At 37.7% G+C, this 18,511-nt stretch overlaps 1 protein-coding gene across 1 annotated transcript; it reads right to left on the bottom strand.

Moving 5' to 3' along the window:
* Positions 1-11,858: 11,858 nt before the first annotated feature.
* Positions 11,859-17,825, bottom strand: LOC149200755 (aspartyl protease family protein 2-like). The gene is made up of 2 exons (XM_089401052.1): positions 17,688-17,825; positions 11,859-12,758 (listed from the first exon to the last, which is right to left on the bottom strand). The coding sequence occupies exons 1-2, from the start codon at positions 17,823-17,825 to the stop codon at positions 11,859-11,861; spliced, it is 1,038 nt and encodes a 345-aa protein (XP_089257178.1).
* Between the last annotated feature and the right edge of the window lie 686 nt (positions 17,826-18,511).

Genomic DNA, 18,511 nt, shown 5'->3' with positions numbered 1-18,511 from the left:
AAATTATTTTAACGTCTATGAGGCTAAAGATAGCCTATGGGACATATTGCTTCTTCATCTGCTTGATGTATTTGACCCTTTTCTGTGAAGCTTCAAAATAAATGTTCCTAGCTTCTTGACAAACCCCTCACTAAATAGATTATCCCAAGAGCTAGTTGCCAGCATATCTGCATAACTTTCCCTGTTGTCTTTGAAGGCCTCACATTCTAAAATGAAATTTTTTTCTGTTTCCACTTTTCTGGAAGAACGAAAAATGCTTACTCTTTCCTCCCACACTTCCTTTGGCCTTTTCCAGCACCTTGTTTCACAATGGAGTTGATGAGAATTAGTCCTTAACCGAGCAATAAGAATTTTAGCTCTCCAAAAGATATTGGCCTCTATGTATGATTTTAGTTGATGACTATGAGTGGGATTAAACACTTCAATATAGTAATTTTTCTTTCTTCCTAGCTCCTTATCCCAAGTACGCTTTTGGAACTTTTCCATAACAAAAGATTTTATCTCTTTGTTGTTTATGGGACACGCATTCAAGCAAATACCTCATTTACTAAACCATTTGTTATTTTTTTGCATCCAAGTTTTTTTGCTTTTGCACAATCTATCATTAAAGACAACCTTAAGCCGTCTACCCTCTTCCATTTGCTCAATTTTTTTTAAATACCTTATGACTCGCACCATAGCAATTGCTTCAATAGGAGCAATCCCTATTTCACTTAACAAGATATCATGATAAGGAATTGCGCTTTTAATCTTAAATATGCTTGTAATCAAATGCTTTTGAATTTTTTCAATTTGTCTCCACTGCATGTCAAATGTACTACTAGCCCATAGTTCACAACCATAGAGAATCACCAGAATCACTAGAAGCTGTAAAAGAGTTTTATTAGTTTTCCAGTCCCATAACTATGCCTCTCTACACCTATTTTGAAAAGCATAAAATGCTTTCCAACCCCCCAAAGTTCTTTTCTTTCTACTTCCATTCCAACTTAGATTTTTGTTGAAGTTAATTCCGAGGTATTTGTAATCCGCAACTTCTTCCAGTATGTTGCCTTCAAAGTAGAACTTATGATGGTTATTTTTTCTTTTCTTAGATAAGACCACTACTTTTGTTTTGCTGATATTGACTTGCATCCCCACACTTCTACAAAAATGCTCAAGGGAAAGTAAGTGCTCTTGCAAACCAAGAGCCGAATTAAAAATCAAAATAAAGTCATCTGCATACAAAAGAATCCTTATAACAAACTTTTCCAATACCATCACCCCCTTGCGAATTGAACCACTCCTCAAGCTTGTCGATATATAAACCAAAAAGGGTAGGAGACAATGGAAAACCTTGCTTGACCTTGATATCGCTTCTAAACTTTCAGAAATGCCTACTGAAGTTCTAATTTTGACTTTCACCTCCTCATACAGCCTATGCACAGCGCCTCTCAAATGTTTAGAACCCCAAGTTCCTCCATTTTGTGCCAAATTTTGTCCCTAGAAACCGAGTCAAAAGCTTTTCTGAAATCAATAAAGCAACAAAAGACTTCTTCCTTTTTCTCCCAAACTTTTTCAATAATGTGCCTTAAAATTATACAATGATCAACTGTGGAATGTTTAAGTCATAAATAATCATTAATTTTTTTTAATAGTTAACTTTTTAATGAAAACAATATAAGAATTACTATATTATAAATACATAAATTGATATAGTTTAAAAAAAAACTATATTTTTATTAATTTAGTTATTTTCCCTTAATTATATTTTTGAAGAGATTATCTATCTTTTGAAGAATAATATTGTTTAAATCCTTTCTCATTGAAGATCTTCGTATACTTTCAAGTCACTTTATTAACATTTAAAATCTATCAACTACTCTGTAATATATTTAGGAAAATAAAGTTAAATTAAAAACTATTATAATAAAGTAAAATATACCCATCCAATGGGAATTGGTTGTTCATGCAGACCCCTAGATTCAACTTGCTATTTAATTCTAGATGGAGACCAAAACCACTAAAGCCGACCTTGGGCGGCACTCAATTTTTTTTACAATATACGAAAAGCATATTAAAGCTTTCTTTATCGGTCCAGCGCATCTTGAAACATCAAAAGTATATTCATCGTATATTGCCTTCGTAACAACAAAAGTATATTCATCGTATATTGCCTTCGTTGAACTGCACAAACCAACATCTTCTCACAACAATCTACAAAGGCCATACTGTGTAAAATAATTATACAATTTGGTCCTGGAGTAATGAAAAACACTTGCAACGTTCTTTCCATTGGTTCATACACTAGCATTTGCACCCAATGTTGCAAAGAAGACGTCGTAAGGCATAGCGTGTGGAAGAATATTGAAATGTGAATAGTCTAAAGAGGTTTGAGAAGGAATATAATAGTCTAAAGAACACTGTGCTTTTCATTCCATATTTGAAGTTGTATGAAAAAATGGTGGAGGTAGTGAAGACCTGAAGAAGCAATAATGGACCTGCAAAATGTATATTTAGTTAGAATTAGCAATATATAAATCAGTTGTGGAAATTTATTAGTAATACTTTGCAGGTGAGCTGTGTTAAAATGAATCTGGAATGAATGGAAATGAAGTTACCTTTGCTATGGGGATTTATATATTGTTAATGGAAGATGCATGGTGAATAACGACATATTGAACACCATTGGAGGTTAATGCATAGCTGGAGATGCAGTTTTTTTGCTTGCCAGGCGACTTGTAGTTGTGCAGGTATGTTATTTCTGAGTCCATGTGGCCTGTTGCAAAAGAAAGAGAAGGCTAGAATGAGATGTACAAATAATATAAAGACATTCAAATATTTGCTTATTTACTAATATTGATTAAAGTTGGCTGTTGTTGAAAGATATGAAACGTATGTTATGAAATAGAATGAGGTAAATAAATGGAGGAAACCTTTTGGTGAAGTCAAAGTATGGGTTGGAGCAGATTATCTGGGGGCGGCATTGAACGGAGAATTTCTTCGGTGTTTTTTCTGCGAGCAATGTTTTTGTTGTCCTTCATTTTACTGTAACGATCGAAACCGAATGCGGGGTTAATCCGAAGATCTTGTAGAGAAGGCACTCTTGAAATAGCTGTGAATGTGAGACCTTGACGTTCTGTTTTTCCAATGTCAATTGTTGCTTTTGGAAGTGTCATACCTTGAGATTTATGTATGGTTAAAGCCCAAGCCATCTTCAGTGGAATTTGTGTACGACCATTTTTTTTTACTGCTGGAATAGGCAAGTGAGTGGGGTTTCTTTCATCCCAAGAAGGCCCAATGTATTTGGGGAAATCTACGACAACAAATGTTGGAATTTGGGGTGGTGCAGTTGAATCTTTGTAAAAGATGGATACACTTTTTCCAAGTTAAATACACCAAATCATCAGATACCAGAATGACACAGGTCTATTTGAGGCATTATATTTATCTCAAGTTTTATTAATTTTTCTATGCTAATGTTAGCTACAAATTCCCAGCTAAACAAAGATGCCTCTTTTACAATGATCAAGGTTTATAGTACAAAACTATGCCCAAACTATACATTTTGATTCAATGATAAGTAAGCTCGTGGAATTTGTTAAAATGAATGTTGGTGAATCACTAATGGATGACTAATCTAAAGGTGTGCAAAACGATATCAAGAGAATGGTGAACCCATGAGTAACCAAGATGTAGTCCATATAGTCTCAAGTGGTATTGATGTGGGAAAAATACATTTAGAAACATGTGCAGGCAGTGTAGATCAATAAGTTCTCACGTGAAGGCAATGTTATAGATACATCTGATGGCATTTGTAACCATTTGTTTTGAAGGTGTATCTTTCCAAGTTAAATACACCAAATCATAAGATACAAGAATGATACAGGGCTATTTGAGGCATTATATTTATCTCAAGTTTTATTAATTTTTCTATGCTAAGGTTAGCTGGAGTCAGGCTTGAAAGCATTAGTAGTTAGACAATGGTGGCTTTGGTTCAAAGGGTGCTCTGAGCTTTAATTATTGAAGACGGCCTCCAAGAAGCCAGCATATTTCTATGTGATGGACAACAAGACAGCTCTGTTTAATGCACTAGTGAGGATTCTCCTTATGATACTATCTAGATTAGCAGTGACACTAAAAACACAAACAGCCACAATGCCTCAGGTACATGGCTCCTCAAAATCTCAGAATATATACCATGATTTCAAAAAAAATTGGGGAAATGTTACCTTGTAAGCCTTTTCCAAATTACGCATAGCATCCAAATTCAATAACAGAACAAAGATTAAATTGTATGCAAGATGATCCGAGAACAAGTCGTAAAGAAAAAATTACTAACACTTCCTCCAAGGTGCGTAGAATATTGAATTCAGGTGTGCCCTGTTCTCATAAAGGCGTTGAATAGCTTGCCTCGATCTTACAATTTTTTTTGCGAAATTCTGCCTAAGAAAATTTTGACCAAAATGAATCAGCAAATTAATTGACAACAGGGGATTCAAGTTATACTAACTAGAAGCACACCTTCCAAGAAAAGTTCTTATTGAATATTTGGTATTAGACAACTAAATAAAAAAAAAAAATTCCCAAAGCTATACATTATACAATGGGAGGTCCTTGGTTCGAGGCCTGGAAAGATTGTCAATTTGCAGACCTGTGGCTTCAGGAAGTGGATGAGTATAAGAGGTCCTAGATGATACAGAAGGTGATTCAAGATGAGCTCATAAGGCTGTTGGATACAAAAATGAATGAAAGAGCAGGAGAGCTTGAAACCAGAGTAGGTGAGTTGGAAGGCAAGGATAGAGAGATCTCTGCTCTGCAGAAATTGTTGTTGTTTTATCTGCAAGAGAGGTTTCTAACAGAGGGAGGGAATGGTGTGAAAGAACCTCCTTTTGATGCCCAAAGAAAACGCAGTAAGGCATAAGGTTTCCTTTGCGTTTCCTTTGATGATACATTGACAAAGATTTTTTACCTCAAAGATGTCATCTTACAGGCATGGATATCATCTTATTCTTTTTGCTTGAAAAACAGAATGCATGCTGTAAGAATCATCCCACCCACAGCAGTGCCTGCAGTGGTACTGCCTCTTAAGAAAGTGTAAGTATGAGCAAGGCAAACTCAAGTCTTGGAAAATCAGAAACCTTGGATGCTTGAGCTAATCCATAACTATATTCTGGGGTATCACATGACAGAATGTATGACATTATTGGATGGGTTTGTGGGGTATGTAAATTGGAGCAAAATTCTCTTACTCCTGCCCATACAAATTCATGGTATGCAGAATAGTCCTCGGGATATCTTTAATCTGATATGTTCAAAGCCATGTATGATGTAACTGTCTAGTTTCCTAGGACTGAAACAAAAAAAATTGTTGGTTTCTTAATTGAAATAGATTGTACAATTTAAATAATCAGTTGTCTCTGTTAATGAAATGATATTTTTCTTTATTTACAAGTGAAGCCAGAAGAAACAAGCTTTAACAAAATGGTTAAGGCAATATATGTTTGGCTATGTACATTGCATTAGCCTGGAAATAAAATATATTGATCTATGAGTGAATGGCCATATATAGCTTGCATTCATTCTGTCAGTGCTGCCTTAGAAGCAACTTATTTTGTTTTAAGCACCCTACAGTTTTCATAGAAACAAGCCTTTTTTTGTGTTGTGCAGGTTTGGAGCAAAGACAAATATGAAAGTATAGAACATATGGTGGTGGTGAATGACAAGAAGGAAAGGATCCCTATCCCATTCTTTTTAAATCCTTCGGATTATGTTATGGTGGGACCTGTACCTAATTTGGTCAATGAGAAAAATCCACCCAGATACAGAGAATACAGTTGGGGGGAGTCGTCCAAAGCTTGAGTCACAACAATTTCAAGAATTTAAGAAAGAAAGATGTTAACAAAGAAATCAATAAGTTCTAACGTGAAGGCAATGTTATAGATACATCTGATGGCATTTGTAACCATTTGTTTTGAAGGTGTATCTTTCCAAGTTAAATACACCAAATCATAAGATACAAGAATGACATAGGTCTATTTGAGGCATTATATTTATCTCAAGTTTTATTAATTTTTCTATGCTAAGGTTAGCTACAGTCAGGCTTGAAAGCATTAGTAGTTAGACAATGGTGGCTTTGGTTCAAAGGGTGCTCTCAACTCTAATTATTGAAGACGGCCTCCAAGAAGCCAGCATATTTCTATGTGATGGACAACAAGATAGCTCTGTTCAATGCACTAGTGAGGATTCTCCTTATGATACTATCTAGATTAGCAGTGACACTAAGAAAAAAAAACAACCACAATGCCTCAGGTAAATGACTCCTCAAAATCTCAGAATATATACCATGATTTCAAAACAAATTGGGGAAATGTTACCTTGTAAGCCTTTTCCAAATTACGCATAGCATCAAAATTCAATAACAGAACAGAGATTAAACTGCATGCAAGATGATCCGAGAACAAGTAGTAAAGAAAAAATTACCAACACTTCCTCCAAGGTGCGTAGAATATTGAATTCAGGTGTGCCCTGTTCTCATAAAGGCGTTGAATAGCTTGCCTCAATCTTACTCTTTTGCCAAATTCTGCCCAAGAAAATTTTTACCACAATGAATCAGCCAATTAATTGACAACAGGGGATTCAAGTTATACTAACTAGAAGCACACCTTGCAAGAAAAGTCCTTATTGAATATTTGGTATTAGACAACTAAATAAACAAAAAAAAATTCCCAGCTAAACAGAGATGCCTCTTTTACAGTGATCAAGGCTTATAGTACAAGACTATGGCCAAACTGTACATTTTGATTCAATGAGAAGTAAGCTCCTGGAATTAGTTAAAATGAATGTTGGTGAATCACCAATGGATGACTAATCTAAAGGTGTGCAAAACGATATCAAGAGAAGGAAGGATTTGATTTATTTTATCTAGAAGTTCCAGCTCATCTGAATACTATGCCCTCTTTCCCATTTCATGGCAGCAAGAAGTTAACGTTTCCTCCATATAATTATGCAATCCCAATCATCAGTTGGGAGTAATTATTGTATACTCTCTTTTGTTGGTTTGTGAATAGGAGTGTAAAATCCACAGAGAGAAAGGAACATGAGGAACAAGAAAAGTTCCTTAAAGGTCCAGGGAGTTTCCCTCTGGAGAGGCTGCTTGCAATCTTCCAATGCATCACAATAGTGGCAAATGAAGAATTGGAAAATCTACAATCTGACAATATATTTGCAGCTGCTGAAAATGGTTTGGGGCCTATGGCTGATGCTCTTATGCAGCTCTCAACTCTTTGTAATATCAATCTTTTGTATAAAGGAACAAACTGTCCCCTAGAAGGTGCTGCTAGATATCATTGCAACATCGATTAGGAACTTGTAATGAAGGTATGCCTCTTGTTGTTTATGATTTATCAATGTTTAGTGTTGTTACGCTGTATTGAAAATATCGACTAAAATCTTTTATCATCACTTTGGCTGTGGGAAATAGGAATTTTATTTTTAATCCATCTCTTATTTGTTTGTGATTGTAGATTGCGTGCAGTGTCAAATTTCCTTTGTCAAAATATCTCTATCGGTGATAATGACCTTGACAAGGACCATTTCTAGACGTGTTGTTCAGTCACCTGCTACAGAGGAAGTAAATCAGTTCAATGTTAAATGTGTGCCCTTCTAAATGAAATTAAGACCTGCCCTTCTTTTTTGATCACTAGGTGCCTCTCCTCTGTTCAACTCACATAGTGGGGGTTTCCTAGTACTTTGAGATAATGGGGACTCTCGCACGATAAGGTGATGAAGATGCAGGCTCCCTTTAGTTGAATATCAGGACGTCAATGACGGCAGTGAGCTTCTAGGGTTTCTATGGTATAGAAATTGGTTCAGATGTTGGCAGTTTTACGAGAACATTGCAAACCAAAACCACCCAAACAAAAAACCAAATGTATTTCCTACCGCAAACTTGTTGGCGAATCTATGGCACCCGAAGTTTTTAACAAATATTGAGGCATGTTGGTCTGTGAGAAGTAGAGTAAGGGAAAGCGTGTGAAAAGAAAAATAGCGAAAGGGGCCAGCACTAAGTCTAAAGACTGGGTCTCTTTGTGCAAGAAGTAATAAGCCGAAGTTCCTAAATTTGTGTGCATCACGTTGATAAAGATAAAGCGACACCTGTTCTATTGAGGACGACGAATCTTTAACAATGTCGTGAGGAGACCTCATAAAAGACTACATATTGACATAAAAAGCAATCGAAAGGACCTGTGCTTGTAGAATAAAGGTAAAGAAAAAGTATACACGTCTGTAAATGTAATTTTTTTTGGATAAAATGTTCATATGCTCTGCCCTGTAATGTATGGTTGTCACATTTGGTGATGCCCAAATAACCATCGGTCGGTAGCTTTGTCATCTGCACAAAAGATGAACTTCTTGAATCTTCACTATCTTCTTTTTGGCTCTAGATCCAGCAACACTGTGTGGACCATTAACTCTTCTCCAAATTGATGGTGTGCATGTTTTAGATACTCAAAAAAAATATCCGCCCAAACTCACTTCAACATTTCCTTTGCTAGTTTTGGCCCTATTTCCCATGTACAAATGAAGAAGATCCCCTACTTCTGGGATCTGCTAGTCTGAAAAAAGCCAAAGCAATAGACACGCCATCAAAGTATTTAAAACACCCACAGGTCAGATTATTTGACATGAATAAAGACAAATAAATTATTTTTTTCCTGAATGTAAACCTGGGGCTCGAGAACAAAATCCTGACAATGATGGGAATTAAGGAAGATACTCTTCCTACCGTTTACTCTTCAGTAGCAAATGGAAGACATCTGCAAAAAATGGAAATATGTTTTTGATAATATACGAAAGAGGGTAGAAGTATGAACAAACAATTCCCTCTCCCCAGTAGGTAGAACTCTCCTCATTCAACCTGACATGTAAGGCATTCTGATTTATCAAAGCTCTAGTGTTCTGGCACCACAGAGAGTGATCAATGAAATAGAAGGAATCCTTCAACAATTCTCGTGATAAGGAACATCCAACATTGCACCTTTTAAATTAGTGATCGGTATCAAGCCCCATTTGAGCTGGAGGTGCAGGGATAAGAAAATTGGAGCAAATGAAGAAAGCCCTTTGTGCAAAAGTGTATTGAAGTGGCAAGTTGCAGCGCTTGCAAAGTCGACAACTCACGTTCAAAAACTCACATTCTCACCCTGTATTCTAGAATTCAATTAAAAGGAAAGTGTATTGGAGGCTATTAGTGGAAGGTGAGAAGCTTTGGATCGGAATCTTAAAAATTAATCTAGGTAACAAAAGCCTAACATCATTAGAAGGCCAATCCACTCTCTCTAAAGGGGCTCATCGATATAACATTATGAGCAGCAAACATTTAGTTGACATTGGACAATCATGTGTTTTGGGGTGTAAACAATGGGAAGAAGATAAAATTATGGGATGATGCATTGACATCAATACAGGGTCTACTCTGAGTTACCTTAGAAATGAAGAAATGTGGTTGAATTTATGCAACAGATTACAAGAAATGAAGAAATGTGGTTGAATTTATGCAACAGAATACAAGAAATGAAGAAATGTGGTTGAATTTATGCAACAGATTACAAGAATTTAGTAAAGTTACTCTGTATCTTGGTGAAAGTAAATTTGGTTTCAGTTTTCAGTTGCTTAGTTTTCAGTGATTCACTAAGTAGTTGGAGTGTTATTTAACATACCACTGTGAACATCCTCATTGGCATAAAGATCATGGTATAGTAACTTTGGTTTCAGTTTTCAGCTGCCTAGTTTTCAGTAATTCACCAAGTAATTACAGTGTTATTTAACATACCACTGCGAACACCCTCATTGGCATAAAGATGATGGTATAGTAAATTTGGTTTCAGTTTTTAGTTGCCTAGTTTTCAGTAATTCACTAAGTAGTTGCAGTGTTATTTAACATACCATTGTGAAGTAAATTTGGTTTCAGTTTTCAGTAATCCACTAAGTAGTTGCAGTGTTATTTAACATACCACTGTGAACACCCTCATTGGCATAAAGATCATGGCATAGTGGGACTTATATGTCTTCATATCAAGGCTTCACCTCTTCATTATTTGTTATTAGATTATAATTATATATGTCTTCATATCAAGGCTTCACCTCTTCATCAGTTGTTATTACATTATAATTACAATTATTCTAGGTCTTTGCCCATTTACATTTACATGCCCATACAGAGAGATCACTAACATAATTAATTATAATAGCAACATCAATGGGAGTTAAGTGCTGGGGATTATATTCCCATACAAGAATCAATAACGTAATTAATTACAATTACAATGTCAACATGGGTTAAGAGTTAGGGAACGAGATATTACAATGTCAATGTGGGTTAAGAGCTGGGGACCGGGATATTACAGTGCTCGCTGAGGAACCAGTCAATCAGGTCTATTGCCTATATATGAAAATGACCTTTTAACTTTATGAAAGATATCCCTATGCCTTAAAATGTTAAGAAATGTATAAGTTTACTGTATCTGTTTTGATTGCCCAAAATCTCATGAGAATACCTCGAGTGAACATACATGTCAAAATGCATCTATGAATCTAAGAAAATTGTGCCAAGCTAGAACAACTCACCTACAAATGTCGTGAGGAGACCTCATAAAAGACTACATATTGACATAACAAGGAATCGAAAGGACCTGTGCTTGTAGAATAAAGGTAAAGAAAAAGTATACACGTCTGTAAATGTAATTTTTTTTTGGATAACATGTTCATATGCTCTGCCCTGTAATGTATGGTTGTCACATTTGGTGATGCCCAAATAACCAGCGGTCGGTAGCTTTGTCAACTGCACAAAAGATGAACTTCTTGAATCTTCACTATCTTCTTTTTGGCTCTAGATCCAACAACACTGTGTGGACCATTAACTCTTCTCCAAATTGATGGTGTGCATGTTTCAGATACTCAAACAAAATATCCGCCCAAACTCACTTCAACATTTCCTTTGCTAGTTTTGGCCCTATTTCCCATGTACAAATGAAGAAGATCCCCTACTTCTGGGATCTGCTAGTCTGAAAAAAGCCAAAGCAATAGACACGCCATCAAAGTATTTAAAAAACCCACAGGTCAGATTATTTGACATGAATAAAGACAAATAATTTTTTTTTTTCCTGAATGTAAACCTGGGGCTCGAGAAAAAAATCCTGACAATGATGGGAATTAAGGAAGATACTCTTCCTACCATTTACTCTTCAGTAGCAAATGGAAGACATGCTGCAAAAAATGGAAAGATGTTTTTGATAATATAAGAAAGAGGGTAGAAGTATGAACAAACAATTCCCTCTCCCTAGTAGGTAGAACTCTCCTCATTCAACCTGACAATCAAGGAAGTCACAACTCACAGTGCCCTGGTATGGGAGGATAAGTGTTCCCATCAACCCCAATAGATATTTCAGATGACAAATTTATAACACAACAAATATAGCTGCATATCTTTCTTAAAATTTCCCACAATATGCAATAACAGAGCAGAAGCTCAGATATTTGGACACAGGTATACAACATAGCTATTATTTTGACCCATGAAACATATTTGTGAAGGGTCTGCTTCATGCATCACAAAGGCCTGCATAGGATAACTATCACTCTATAAATCAACATCCATACAATATGCCAATTTTGACACATTCCAAAGCTGGTCTAGCATGCACCCCCTTTTGGTGCTTCAACAAAACTATCCAGCTGCAACTTCACATTTAAGTTACTTTTCTACTAGTTTAATGCTGTAATGCCTTGGCATACAACAAGATCAAAATTTTCAGGCACCCTTGGTAAGCCAAGGCTTAAATATACATACAACAGTTAAGCTACTTGAGTACAGCCATAAGTCATCAATTGCATTCAAAGGCAGAGATACCCAACCTTGATTTGGCAATATCATACACAAATCTCAGGTTCTGTTGCTGGAAATTCCCCAACACAGAGTGCCCAGAAGAACTGGGAGCAAAGGCAAAGCACATGACTCCATCATCAGCTGGGTAGAGTATGTGAACAGGGCTCAGACGAAGTTCTGCATCGTCTTTGGAATGCAAGGTAATGAGAGGAATATTGATATTAACGGCTGAAGAAACATGGAAACAAGTATCAAAGGTAGCAACCGAGAGGGCTGCTTGGAGACCAGGTAGGTTTTGGGTAAATGCATCCCTCAATCTCCCATATGCAGACTGCTCAAACCGAGAAATAACAGTGCCTGAATCGATCATGACAGTAGCAGAAATGGGAAGAAACTCATCGCCCACATTGATGCATGTCATGCTCACAAAATACTGAGAAGGGCTGGATCTGGAAGCCACAAGAGGCGTGAATTGCACATCGTAGTCCAGTATGGCTGCCTCTCCGAAATGCAGAATTCCAGAAGGAATAGTGGAAAAAACACTGGGAAGACAATAAGAAAAAACTTGCCCAAAGGCAACAGATGTCTGAGCTGGGAATCCTATAGAGCTTTTCCCTAAACACAGCAGCCCTGCAGCGCCATTGAAGAGACCTTTGTTGTCATGTCCACATCCAAAAGCGAAGTTGCTCACTGTCAGAAGGCTTGTATCATCGGATCTCAGAGTTAATGTCTCGAGAGCAAAATCCCCCCTTGTGGTGGACTTGTCTCCATAAGAAACCCTATAATTGCAGGAGGAATTCAGGCGTGAGTGGCTGAAGCTCTGGAGCTGCTGGCAAGTCGTGGAGTTGCAGGGCAAGGGCTTGTAGGTAGTCGATCCCGCAGGTTGGAACAGAGAATCCTAGAAACAAAGACACGTTTCGTGTGGCGCGGTGGAAAAAAAGAGAATGCTACACTAGACGTCCGCTCTGGTAGGAAGCAGAACGCTACGCGAGCTACGCGGCCGTCATGCAGGGAAGAAACAAAGACACGTTTCGTGTGGCGCGGTGAAAAAAAGACATTTTAAACTAAAAAAACATATTAAATCAACGGCTAAAAACACCCCAATCGTCTAACACAGAATCAATGGCTCAGGATCGCACACGTCACATTTTAGGGATGTCTTTCTCAGAGGGAATGCCTTACAACGTAAATATACTTACAAGTAACTTCATAAAGAAATTCAAATCTGTAAATAAAGAAATCTAAATTTTTATATGCGAGGAGAAGAAATAGATGACACCAAATCCCAAAGAAAAGGAAGCGTGTTCATTCACAGTCCCATTGGAAAGTACTGCAATTTCTATATTTTTTTTAGAAGAAAAGAATGTGTTGGACATAATAATGCATTGGCATAATAACATTTCTCAAATTAATTTTATCACTCTTACTAATGGAGAAATGAATTCTCTAGAATACCAACTGTGTTTTTACATAGTTTAAATTTAGTACTCCCAAGAGGCTTGTTTATGTATCTACTTGTTGTGGCCACAACCACCACTTTATTAATCATAGTTTAAATTTAGTACTCCCAAGAGGCTTGTTTATGTATCTATTTGTTGTGGCCACAACCACCACTTTATTAAAACATGCTCTGATAGCAAATTTTGAATGGGTCCCCTAGAAGTTTGATCTTTCATCTTTCCAAATAATCTGTTTTATCCCAGGGATTTAACTCTTTGCTGAGTCAAATTTTCAATTCTTAATGGCTAAGCCCCTTGAATAAACCTTTGTTGCATGGTTCATTCATGACCCAGCCTAGCCCTTCATTCATTCCCTTCATCGGGAATTTTCAATCTTCATAAGCATTCATGGTACATTTATGCCCACACATATAATCACCCCCACCCTTATTATAATCGTTGGTGTGCTTAACCCACAAAATCTTCCATCGCCTCTTTATTCCCATCATAACTCTTTATAATGGGAATATTTCGCAAAATACACATAACATTCATTTTCGCTTAGTGCATGCAACATTGGTGCGCAACGCGTACCATGAGGCATCGGACCTGACGGCATTATAAACCATAATTTATATATTTCGGGTCTAGAGCTCGTCACATATCACAATCGGCGGAACCCGGGGATCATATATAAAATACAATATGATATGGTAGAACCGTCGCGTTATTAAATATAACATATATATATCGGGTCCGGCCTAATCACATATCGCAATCGGCGGAGCCCTAAGCCTGTGCATATTGTGATATGCAATATGGCAGACCCGCTGATCTTATTAAACATAATATATATATATATTATCGGGTCCTCCCCCCGCCCCATTGCAAATCACTATCGGCGAAGTTTAGCGCTCATGCATAAGGTGCGACACCATATGGCGGACCCGACGATGGTTATAGATCTGGTACATAATTTTGAAGTCCGCCTTAGGGTCCGGCCGTGGTTTTCCCATATTTTCCTGTGTATTCGATGAAATGTCGTGGTCCGGGTTTCCAAAGGAAACCCGATAGGGGTGATGTTGCATATGATTTCCTGTTGAGATGTGCGATTACAGCTTGGTCTCGGCACAACTTTGGCTGAGCTAGGGGCCGATTCTTTCCCACTCGCTCCTTTTGATTTCATTACGCCTTATCATTTTTAAAGTTTCAATGATGGCAAGAATTTCTCTTGGGCGTTTCTATCATATGTTCATAATCATCAATCTAATGTTAATCGTCTCTGCAGGTGAGGAGCAAAAGATGCTTAAGCAGATCCGAAGAGTTTAGGTATGCGGGTATGTTCTGTTTAAAGATCCAGCCTTGGGCATTCTCGGTTGGGGTTACACGCATAGCTTTTGTATTTTAAAGGCAAAGTTGTCCTAGGTTTCATCATGGGGAGATGACACACAGTCACCCCCTTTAATTAAAATCTGTCCATTTCCCCAGGAAATGAAGCGCTCTATCAGATATGCCTTTTACGTGTCAGCAGTTACACTAACGGTTCTATCTCTGTATATTTTGATTTGTATATTGAAAACACCACGGGGAAGGGGAAAAGTGAAAGGGAAGACTGAAGGTCATCTCCAGAGGCATAAATATTACCTCCGTAGATTAGGGAAGTTCTTTTTGTTTGAGGAGAACAACTTTTATTTATTATGAATAAAGAAGATTGTTTGGTTGAATGAGGAGCCTTTGGTTTCTGATTTATTTTCCTTTGCTTTTAAGTGTTTTGCAACAGGGTGTTGTTGCTGGCATAAATACACGTGTTTTGTTTTTGTGCATATTGATAACAATTATATAACTTGTGATTAACCTTGGTTGTTTGAATGTAATTCTTCATCATAGTTAACTCATGAACAATCCTTGATTTGAAACTATGTTAGACATCAGTTGCAAGCTTTATTTGTATGAAAAGGAATGTGTATTACTGTATGAGTAATTGGATTATAATTTAGATTTAATGCAACTTTGTTCTTATGTGAACTAGTAATTGATTCATTTGGACTTGGAATTTATATATGATGTTTAACCTCTTTTTGTTATGCTCCTATAGGATAGATTAGGATAGTTAGGACTAGCTTAAGTAGTTTAGATAGGATTTGATACATATAGGTTAGTTGTTTCCTTTTGTTGATTTAATTGAAGTCTTCCTCCAGGAAGCAATCCCTCAACACCTATAACAGTTCACGGGATCCTTTAAAACATGTTGGAATTAGCCACTCCAAACAAAATCAGATCTAATTGGGGTCTCTGATCAGGTTAGTTCCCCTTGATGGTATAGCGAAAATTTGCCATGTCAACAAATTGGTGCTAGAAGAAGGGGCTGAACCGTTGTCCACAACTTTTTATGATTTCATCTATAAATGTCGTGCATGGACTCGAAAAGATTAATGCATGGATTGTGAAGGTCGAAAAGACCCTTCCTCTCATTCGGAAAAGCCCCATTTCAAAGAAGAGACACTGTGGGAATATCCTGTCACTCAGGAACAACCAATTAGAATACTTACTCGAGCTTACGCTCGTTCCCTCTCTCAACTCCCAATCTTTCACTCTTTACCTCTGACAACTAAAAAAAAGCCAAGGATCTGTTCCATAAACAAAGAGGCATCTGCAGCCCTGTCTCTTGAAGATTTTGTGCTTGAATCCTTGCAAAGTATTGACACTCCCTGGGAAGAAATTCCTGAAGGTCCACTCTCTGAAGGTAATCCCTAGCCCAATTTGGGAAATCCTAATAAAGAACGCCTCGAAGAAACCTTCAACCAGAACATCCCTATCCACAATATGGCTAACGTTCCTCTTCCAGGTGAGAATCGGCTTCAACCAGGTGGAAATCAACTCCCACCTCCTTCGGGAGCACTCCCTCCCTGGCTCGCTCAGGATGTCGTAGCGGTACCTGGGCAGTAGCATCCCTTACCCAAGAATGCAGAAAGAGTATTTCCTAAATTCGACCCTGAGAAGGGAGACATCGCTGATAACAATATTCACTCTTTCTTCTTGGTCGTGCACATGTTTGGGGTAGTCGATGAAGATATAGTATGTTGCTTATTCCCTTTTACTCTGATTGGTGCGGCCTCCACATGGTACTTTAGCTTGAGAACAGGACCGATCACCTCGTGGGCTGCCTTTCAACATGCCTTCTTAGACAAGTATGGTGATGCAAAAACACCTGCAGCCTTAGTTTTAGAACTATCCCATTTGAAAATGGAAACCAAATAAAAGGTCAAGGATTTTAACATCCGATTCAACACCTTGTTCAACAGAATCCCAGCTAACGCTAGACCTACTAAGGAGGTGCTCATGGAATTCTACATCACTCCTCTCCCTGTCCCTACTGCAATGTGGGTCAAGAGGAGTAACACGCAAACCTTATAGGGTGATATCGATGAAGTAGTAAAAGTCGAGAATGAAATGATTAGTCTCACATCATGTCATCATACAACCAGAGAAAAGAAAGCCTCTCAGTCTTCCAAGAAGAATAATGGGAGTGATAACAAAGTGGTTGAGGGCAAAGAAAGGGACACCATAGATGTGGAAGGTTTGCATCGGATCATTAATAAATTGACAAACACAGTCATCGATATGAAAAGGAATTCTGGAGAGACTACAAGTGGGAATGGAGGATATTATAACAACAGAAGACCTTTTAAACCATTCTACTGCAAAAGGACAGAAGGTGGTCATGGTCCACTTGCGTTGCCTGCCCCACCCAATGAAGGGAATTTAAATACAGAAGAGCTGGCTCTTATCGGATTGCTCCTTAACCAAGAAGAACCTATAGTGGAGCTAGAGCCAGAACAAGAAAATGAGGAATAGTACCAAGTATAAGAGCCCGTGGACGAAGAATCTTAAATCAATGTACTGTGGGATTTTTACACAAACAAGTATGATGATGACGAAGGAAATAGTATGGTAGAAATCCACACTAATGAAATCCATACACGAAGTAAAGGGCCACTTGCAGGTGTGATGAAGCCTGTAGACGAGACAAAGAAAGATGTTCACCCTTTGAAGGCACCCGCTCCCAAAGTTCCTATTGAGAAGGGTATACCTAGTGGTCAGTCCAAGAATACCCCAGTGGCAAACCATCCTGAGAAAGATAATATACCTCCCACCACGACGAAGGCGACTCAAAATCGTAAACTCCCACCTAAGAACAACAAAACTAGTATGTTTACTATGCCCTATCCTATTTATAACATTCATTACAATATTGTGGATGATCTTAAGAAATCTAGGGCTAATATCACATACTTTGATTTGCTAAAATTAACACATCAAAGAGATTTGCTCTTGAAAGCTATGAATGAGTGGAACTGAAAAACTCCCACCATCCCAAGTAGCCAAACCCAGAATTCGGCGTCTAGACCCGTTAGTACCTCCAGTACATCCCAAAAGCCACCAGCCATGGAAGCCACTCTATCAAAAATGAATCGAACCCCCCAAGATGTAAGTGTGGCCATGATAGGAAGGAAATCAAAATCCATGACGCCCCTTTCCTCATCACATTTGAAATCTTCAACATGAATGTACACAATTGCTTGGTAGACTCAGGTGCCTCGTCCACTATGATGCCTTACGCTGTTGCTAAAATACTTCATGCGATACCTGAGAAAACTGGAACTAGAATCATGCAATTAGACAGGAAAAATGTGAAAGCAATGGGGAATTGACATATGTATTGATTTGGATGACTACTAAACCTTAGTACACACAAGTCATCGATATAGTTTTAGTCAACATACCTGAGGCTTATGGAATGCTGCTTAGTAGGGACTGGTCAAGAAAACTGAATGGATACTTTTCAATTGATTGGTCCCATCTCTTGCTGCCTCAGAAGGGAAAAGGTGATATGCTGAGAGTTGATTGAGAAAGATATATGAAGTATGTAGTGACGGAGCTAAATTGTCCCAATGAACCTGTAATGTTTACCAACTCTATCTTTGGGAATTATAGTTTCAATGTTTGTGCCACAGAAACCTGTTTTGGAGAATTCCATGCAGAAACAATTGACGAAACTACAATAAACACACAGTTGGAAGCTCTCCCCTGTAATCCCACTGATGAACCACCTTGTAATATACTAGATGATATAACTAGTTTCGTAGGAAGCAATTCAATTGATGTAACACTAGACTCTATATTTTGGACACTCTATTTTGATGGCTCTAAC

This window comes from Pinus tabuliformis, chromosome 2_1, assembly GCF_031772625.1.
Source record: "Pinus tabuliformis cultivar Carrire ecotype Pingquan chromosome 2_1, CPIR1, whole genome shotgun sequence".
NCBI lineage: Eukaryota > Viridiplantae > Streptophyta > Pinopsida > Pinales > Pinaceae > Pinus > Pinus tabuliformis.
Note: the sequence above shows the minus strand (reverse complement) of the source record. Positions and strands in the feature narration are given on the sequence as shown.